Genomic DNA, 9,200 nt, shown 5'->3' on the forward strand with positions numbered 1-9,200 from the left:
TCCTGATCTGTGAATGCTGTATAATGTTGTTAATAGTGTAATGTTGCTTTATATGCTGTATAATGTCATAACTGTTCAGCCAGTGGTGAGGGAATGAGTGTATTTATGCTCTATGGAGCTAAAGGAGGAGATGAAGAGAGTAAATACATCTTTAGAGCAGGAGTGAAGATGAGGATGGTGCCTAATATAGACACAATGAGGAAGACCCAGAGGAAGATTCTGTCCAACACTTGAGCCACAAACTTCCAGTCATGCACCACCTATAGCAACAGAAGAGCATCATCATTAGCGCCATCACCATCATCATCATCATCAAGGTCATCGTCATCATCATCATCATCATCATCAAGGTCATCATCAACATTATCATCATCATCATCATCATCATCAAGGTCATCGTCATCATTATCATCATCATCATCATCATCATGATCATCAAGGTCATTGTCATCATTATCATCATCATCATCATCATCATCATCATCAAGGTCATCGTCATCATTATCATCATCATCGTCATCGTCATCATCATCAACGTCATAGTCATCAACATAATTTTCATTATCATCATCGTCATCATCATCATCATCCTCAAGGTCATCGTCATCATTATCATCATCATCATCAACATCATCATCATTAACGTCATCATTATCTTCATAAATATAATCCGTGTCATATATGTACATTAACTTCTCAATAAAAGTTGTCCTTAAAAGCTCCATGTAACAGTAAAACTATACAACAGTATTTTCCTACCAGACAGTGTTCCAAGTAAAACCAAGTTTTGGATCCAATGAATCCTTAGAGAACCCTTGGAGAACCCTTTTTTCTAACTGGGAAGGTGTGTGGTACAAACTTCAAATTGCTAATAGTTTTCTTCTTAATACCTTGAACCTATATTTCCCTAAATTTAAATAACTTTGGTACCAGTCTTGGTGGGATGTTTGGTTCTACCTTAAGGTCTTATAATATGCAATATAAACATTTGTATTGGTAAGAATTTGTTCCTTGTACCTCTCTAATGAAATTTTCCTTGCGGATGTGTCGTGAGATGTAGCGGACAGAGAAAGTGGCCTTCTCCAGCATGTTGACCAGAGCCTGACCTTCGCCCTCAGGGCCTGGTCGGGCTTTTCTGATGCGTGGTTTGAAGTCAGGGCTGTGTGGCTCCAGCTCGGGGTAAAGGTATCGCTCTGTGTGAGTGCGCATGCACAGAAGCTGAGGCAGGCGCTGTAAGAAGAGCTCACGCACCCACGGAGCCATCGGGTGGTAGGTGGCAGAGGACCGGTGGTGCACATTGATGACAAACACGGTCACTACGATGGACAGCGTGACAAAGATCATGATGAACAGCAGGTACTCGCCAATCAACGGGATGACCTTGGATGAAGATGGGATGATCTCCTCGATGACCAGGAGGAAGACGGTGAGTGAGACGAGCACAGACGTGGACAGCGTCACCTTCTCGCCTTCGTCTGATGGAAGATAAAACACCAGAACGGTGAGGAAGGACAGACCCAAGCAGGGGATTATGAGGAAGAGTGTGTAGAAGAGAGGCAGACGCTTCAGGATGAAGGAGTAGGTGATGAAGGGGTAGGAGAGTGTGCCATCATGCCGACTGCCCTTGGCGCCCGTGGCGCTCAGAATTTCCCACTCGCCGTTGTCGAAGAAGTCGCTGCGGTCCACCTGGTGGTTTACGAGAACTAGATCCACCATGGTGCCATCATAAGTCCATGAGCCAAATTTCATCGAGCAGTTTTGGCGGTCGAATGGAAAAAATGTCACGTCCATAGTGCAGGCTGATTTGTAGCTGGCTGGAGGGGTCCAGGTGACAGCACCGTTATATTTTATAATAGCTTTGGTCATTAGTGAGCCCTCGAAATGTCCATCGGCACTGCAAGAAAATATGAAAAACATATAGTGATTTTCATAGTGCTACATGTCACCTACTTAAGCCTTTTATGACATGCATTGCATAAACATTTATTAATATGTAGTCATTTTTAACATGGTCAGAGATCAGTGCAGATGGTGAACATAAAATAAACTCTTAGATCTAGATGAACACATTCTAACTATAAGTTTGTATGTTTTCATGTTTACAAAAAAAGTGCTTACTTTTGATAAAATATTAGAATAAATTATTATTATTATTACAGCCATATCACCCTGCAGCTCTTGCCTGGTTTCCCACTGAAGCTAAGTAGGATTGAGCCTGACCAGAACCTGGATGGGAGAACTCCTGGGGAAAACTAAGGCTGCTGCTGGAAGTGGTATCAGTGAGGCCAGCAGGGGGCGCTCACCCTGTGGTCTGTGTGGGGCCTAATGCCCCAGTATAGTGACGGGGACACTACTGTAAAAACAGCACCGTCTTTCGGATGAAACGTTAAACCGAGGTCCTGACTCTTTGTGGTCATTAAAAATCCCAGGACACTTCTCGTAAAAGAGTAGGGGTATAACCCCAGGAGTAGGGGTATAACCCCAGGGTCCTGGCAAAATTCCCCCATTGGGCCTTCTCTATCATGGCCCCCAAATAATCCCCATCTCTGAATTAGCTACATCACTCTCTCCTCTCCACTAATAACTGGTGTGTGATGGGTGTTCTGGCGCACTATGGCTGCCGTCGCATCATCCGGGTGGATGCTACACACTATTGGTGGTGGTTGAGAAGATTCCCCCCACATACTATGTAAAGCGCTTTGAGTGTCTAGAAAAGTGCTATATAAATCTAAGGAATTATTATTCTTTAACATGAATTGAACAGTTATGTTGCATGTGAGCCTTGGTGGATGTGATCAGAACAAACATACTTCTCATATAGCACAATGTCAGGCAGCCAAATGCTCTCTGTAGGAACCCGGATGAAAGTAATACCGCCATAATCCTCTGGGTTCCAGCGCAGTTTATAATCGACCCACTCCTACGCATAGAGATTTACAGAAAATTGCAATAGACAGGAATTTAATTGTGTTAATTCACTACAGGTTTAAAGATTGAACTGGATTTGCATTTACACAAGGTTTCTATTCACAACACTATTCACAATATCAGCTGGAGTTGGGAAATTTACCTGCCACAGCCACACATTAGTGGTCATAAGCTGGTTCTTTTCATCCTGTGTACAGGAAGATTAACATGAAAGGTGAACAAAATGAAACAAATTAGAGCCATTCAAACCAATACTACAACAAGAAAATAATATAACGTATATTTATTAATAACTTCGCATCATTTTTGAAGATGTCTGTTCTTTCCCTGGAGTCCTGTCCTAAGCTGTAATCCAATTAGTACAGTCCAATGTGACTTGATTGAAAAACATCAATTCGAATGAGAACTGAGAATTGAACAGCGCTGTGGTATAAATGTATATAAAACACAGAGAATGAAAAAGAAATAGACCTGCGCTAATAATGTTTTCTTCTGTTGATATATGTCTCTCATATTTATTTGTAATATAAATGAATAGTTATATAACCTCAGGTGAGATTTTATAAATGGACCAATATCCAAACATCAAAGCAAAACCAAAACAATAAAAGCCTTCCAGCCTATTTACTCTCCAGATTTGTGTGAGGTGACTGTAGGAACAAAAGATATAACCATCATTATTTTTCCTTAGTGCAATAAGTATTTGCCCCCAATTCAACTAAACTGTAACTCCAAAAAGCCGTTCTATATACGTCATATAGACTTCGTCTCAGATCTGTGTCATGACTGTGTCCTTGGTCGTGCATCAAACAAACAAACAAACCCCTGCGACTTTTTAACCCTTTAAAGTCACAATGAATTGCAAGTCAAAAGCACATACTGTTCATTAGAAGTGTAACACAGTGTGACTATCTGTATCTGTTTAAATCTGAAGTGGGTGTGGACGTATATTGTGTTTGTTTGTTTGTTTTTTGGTTATGTTTTTTTTTTTATTTTTATTAAATATGAACCTTACAAATCACAGAAACACTGGAAACAGCCCAAAACTCATATCAGAAATAAACAAAAGCATTAAGAGTGACCAGACACTGTGACTGGTTCAGAAAACCAAGGCCAGGAAAACCCCATGTTTTAGCCTGGGCCTGTCAGAGCTTTGTTGGGACTGGAGCTCTGACAAAACTCACTGTCTTTTAACAAAACCAATTCAGCTGTGCAGATGCACACAACACACTAAAAATAAAACATCTCAAATGAGTTTCACAGCAGCGTTGCCGTAAAATATTAAATTTTCACCTCTGTCCACGGGACGCTGTTAAGTAACAATGAGACAGAGAAAGAGGGTTAGAGCTGTGAATAATTCACTCTCCCCATCACATAGGCCTGAACAAGGAAAAGCTCTTAGAAATGGAGAACGTGAGACCAAGATAGACTTAAATAAGGTAAAAGGAAGAGCTGGCCATTTTAAGATTTTCAGCACCATGGAGAGCAACACAATTCCGTTACAGCACCAGGGACAGTGTGAGCGTTAAAATGTGAATACATTTTTTTCCCCCATTAAAAAGAATGCCATATAGGTTCACAGGGCATCTGGTTGAGATGAGAGGTGTGCATCAGGATTGGGATCCAACAAAATTTTTTAAAGAAAATAAAAAAACATGGTAAATCATTCTGGTTTAAGACACATTTCTGGTTTGAATCTGAATAGAGATACAAATATTTGGAGCAGAAAACAGTGTGTGTGTGTATGTCTGAGTGTGTCCATGCACGTTCTTACTACATCTACAAGCTGTGAGATCTTCAGACCAAAGCGCACTTTGACAGTGTTGTTGGAGTGCTGTGTAGGCCGCACCCATTTCTGATAGCCCTGAAAAAGGTCCCTCAGTAGGGTGTCTTCCCTCTCAGCCAGAGACACAAACTCTCCTGCAGCTTCACACACACACACACACACACACACACACACACATTAAGGGTCAAATGTTGTCAAAGTCATCATAAAACTCACACTGGTCATTTCACATACTGAACTTAATAACACAGAGCAGGAGACTCTGTCGAATACAAAGAAGGACAAACAGAAACCGGACACGTTCTCTTAATCAGCACAATCGGATCGGGCAATGGCTCAACCCCAATCGGCTTTCCACTGGACATACAGTACAGTACACTGCCTAGAAAGTAGAAACCATTATTCCAGTGTATTCTAGTGCATTTATACACATATAGAGAGAAATCGGGAGGAAATGTTAATTTAGCCATAATATGGCGGTTCCTGTTGATCTAGGATAAGTAAGCTATACCTATACCTGCCTTTGTTTACACTTGTAACAAAAATCCAAAGAATTGGCTCGAATGATTCTTTGGACCAATCCATATGTACTGTACATAGTGAACATATTCAACGAGTACAGACTTTACACGAAAACAACAAACAGGCCCAAGCTACACCTAACAAATCTTTACTACATCTTTATCCTATATTGTTTCATTCCTACCTCCATTGTCAGATATTTTTATTGATACATCCATACATTAAAGTTGCCAATAATTAAGGTTAGACCAAAGAATAGGTTTGTTCTCAGTTCTCAGGACTTATTTTGTGTGAAACGTATGTGAAGTTTTAAAGTTAGGGTTTTTTTTTTGTTTTTTTTTTTAAATAAATAAATCAAAATCTGACCCTCACTTATTTAAATTCTGCAAGAGATCAGATTTATTTAGTTTTTTTTTTTATATTAAACCTAACAACAAAGAAAAATGGGCAACAAATGTGTTGTGATATTATGGATCTGTTTGTGTTTTTAATTTCGGCCTGTACAGATTTTGTGCAGAACCCTAAATTTGGGGTTCCTTCTATAGAAACACTTTAAAAAAGGGTACTAAACTGTAGCTTTCCTTGTTGCTGGTTTGGTACTCTCAAGGCCTATTAAAAGTTATACTTTTACTATACTATACTTTAAGTATGTATCCTTTACCAAGCAAGGTGCATATAGAGTACCTTTAAAGCTTATTAATTAAAGGTAATTATGGTCCACTATATTTACATTTCCAGGTGAACGATACAGATTAAAGATATAAAAGATAAAGGTACCACCTCATCAATAAGGACAGGTACAGTTTAGTCCCCTTTTTCTGAGAATGAATGGAAAGTAGCAAGCCATTAAAAAGCTAAAAAAAACAAAAAAACAAGGAGGCCATTTTGCAGAAAGTGTATGAAGCTAAATTGGATATAACTAAGAAATATTTCTGAATAAAATAATGTTATTAAATACACGTAAGCACAATAACCAAGGCAGCATTTGGATAAAGTGGCTAAAATAAAATAAATCAAATTAAACCATGAATATTTTAGAAATTGAGGATGTTAAGTGTGTGGTTGGTGATAGTAGTAGACTATTAGTAGAGTAGCCCTAGTTTTCTTTAATATGAAATAACATGACATTTTTAAAAAGTATTGACTAGTAATGTATTCATGTTAGTTAGTTTATCATATTTAAAACATATTCTGACTGGCACAAGCGGACAAACTGGCTGATTTTGTCTTAAAATAAGCAAGTCATTAAACGACAATACTCGTATGCTATATGCTAAATGCGTTTTCAGTCTCTGAGGAAATTAGAGAGGATGTAGCTCGAGCGCTCACCTGTCACCATGGCGACCAAAAACAGCGGGAAAATAGCGTTAACAAAGCGCGCGAACTTCATTTCGGTCCTTAAAAAACATAACAAAATAAGCGCGCGCGATGAACAGGAACTCCACAGAGATTTAACCGAATAAAACAACAATAAAGTGGAACAAACTGCAGCCTGTTGTGATGATTAATGTGCTTTCATGGGGTTTATAAGTGATAATAATGAAATGACCGGTAGGATTTCTGTTTAGAGCGCGAGTCCCAAAGCATAGCGCATGGCAAGTGGGAGGAGCCAGAGAGAGAGAGAGAGAGAGAGAGAGAGAGAGACTTAAAGGAATAATCAAATTTTTGTTAAACTAGATTAAAATTAATCGCATTTTTAATGTTTAAAACCGAACATTTAAAGAAATATAAATTAATAAAAAATATCAATTATTTATTTAATTAAAATTAATTAACTCAATTAAATAACAATTACTTCGATAAGATCACCTGCAAATTTTTAATTATGTTACCTGTGGGTCTTAACATGCCCCTCAGAGTGGTTTACTAAGAGGGAAAAGGTAAATATTAATACAGCATAAGGGTAGAAGATAAAAAAAAATAAATAAAATTAAAGTAAAATGTATTAGAAATTCTTAAGAAAAGATACTTTGGTGAACTTCAAAAAGAAGTTAAATACAATAATATAAAATAGTTATCACACACTTGGTAAAATAAGGCATTGTGCCTCATATATTTCATAAATATTTAATAAAAAGGTGAATTAAAAAAAATCTAAATGTAATAATAAAGTAACCAAATAAATAAAAATAAAAGTAAATTAGTCATAACGATTTGGATAAAATAGGATGATATCACAAATATCAGATATTTATAATAATTTATAAAGTTTATCCAAGTAAGCAAGAAGATGCTTGCTGTATGTCTTGTGAGAGGAAGTGGAAAAGGTTTCACAAAATTATGACAAAATAAATATAAAGAAAAAATAGCAAAGAGGCATTTTCTTTAAAGAAACATCAGTTAATAAAAGCATTCGTTATTTTGGCAAAATTTAGTTTTAGAATGTTTTTTAAAAATATAATATTAATATATAATATATTAAAACAGCATAAGGGAAGAAAATATAAAATACATTTCTAAAAGAAGTTATAGGAAGAAAGAATGAAAAGAATAATAAAGTAACCGTACAATAAATAGGTAATTATTTTAGTAATAGTAATAAACTGGGTTAAACAGGGAATCGTAGGTCCGATTGCTCCATGTAGCTTCCTCCGATCTAGCTTCCTCCATGTAGGGTTTCTCATCATCTTCCTCAACACTAACTGCCAACTCATCCTCATCATCATTGCTTCCTCTGCTTTATACATATATATATATATATATATATATATATATATATATATATATATATATATATATATATATATATATAAATATGATTAATTTATGGCTATAATGCAAAAAATATTAAAATTATTATAACTGTGTTGCTTGCGAATGCAATATTTATATACCCACCTAATGTTTTCTTTATGGCCTGCTGCAGTTCCATTATGGTATGTTGTTGCTTTAGGGCAACATGCATATTTTTTGTAATTTTTTAACACCCATTTATATATTTCTGATATAAAGGTATTCAAAATACATCTTGATTTATAATATTTGTAAATATGGATCAAATTTATATCTTGATGAAAATTGACTGGAACAGTGGTTCAAGGGTCTATCTTTACTAGAGAACATATGGTGCTGCTGAAATGCCCACTGAATGAAGACTCTGATTGGCTGCCAGTGGATCATACGACCAATTTGTGCATTCCTATTGGTTAGTATTAGGACATAGAAAATTGGTTGTTGAGTTTTGCTAGAGGAAAGCCAAAATTGTTCATGTTGCCTGGAGGCAACACGTAACCATAGAGGGTTAAAATATAGTAGCAATAATAATAAATTAAGAATGTTATGATTTTAAAATTGGGATTATGTTTTAAATGTGTATCAGAAGATAATACTTCTCTCTAGGGCTTTAGTGAACGCAGCCTCATTTTGCATGAATCCACCACATTGCATGTCATTTGTGTGTGTGTGTGTGTGTGTGTGTGTAATGCATGTAATGACCATATGCATGCATTTACCGTACAAATATTATCAGTCTCCACAATCTCTCTGAGGGATGAAACAAATCCCCCTCACACAAGTCTGAGCGTGTGTGTGTGTGTGTGTGTGTGTGTCTCGTCTCAGCTCAGATGATTTTCTGCTCCAGTTGGAAGCAGCTGTGGTCAAGGCTGTGCGGCGCAGCTCTCACACTATTCATATTTCATTTGCGTATAGGAACATTTTATGTGGATTTACACACACACACACACACACACACACACACACACACACACACACACACACACACACGCACACACACTATTCCCACTATTGCCTTCTACTTTGTATGTGTTGCTCAATGTATCCAAGATGAAACAAACAGAAAATTGCTGTCAATTAAACGGTCCTTTTCCCGCTGATAATTACACCTTTAATCAGTAATCATGTATAATACACTGAGTCAGATTAAGGACTACTTCCAAAACGTCTATCTACATCTCATGAATTTTCCCCTAAGCGCACACACACAAAGAAAGTGGATGAATTATTT

At 37.1% G+C, this 9,200-nt stretch overlaps 1 protein-coding gene across 1 annotated transcript; it reads right to left on the minus strand.

The window, feature by feature from the left end:
* Positions 1 to 110: 110 nt before the first annotated feature.
* chrnb3b (cholinergic receptor nicotinic beta 3 subunit b) lies at positions 111 to 4,874 on the minus strand. The gene is made up of 5 exons (XM_053631869.1): positions 4,703 to 4,874; positions 3,071 to 3,115; positions 2,811 to 2,920; positions 1,018 to 1,894; positions 111 to 260 (listed from the first exon to the last, which is right to left on the minus strand). The coding sequence occupies exons 2-5, from the start codon at positions 3,095 to 3,097 to the stop codon at positions 111 to 113; spliced, it is 1,164 nt and encodes a 387-aa protein (XP_053487844.1). The 5' UTR covers positions 3,098 to 3,115; positions 4,703 to 4,874.
* Between the last annotated feature and the right edge of the window lie 4,326 nt (positions 4,875 to 9,200).

The sequence above is a fragment of the Ictalurus furcatus genome, chromosome 8 (assembly GCF_023375685.1).
Source record: "Ictalurus furcatus strain D&B chromosome 8, Billie_1.0, whole genome shotgun sequence".
NCBI lineage: Eukaryota > Metazoa > Chordata > Actinopteri > Siluriformes > Ictaluridae > Ictalurus > Ictalurus furcatus.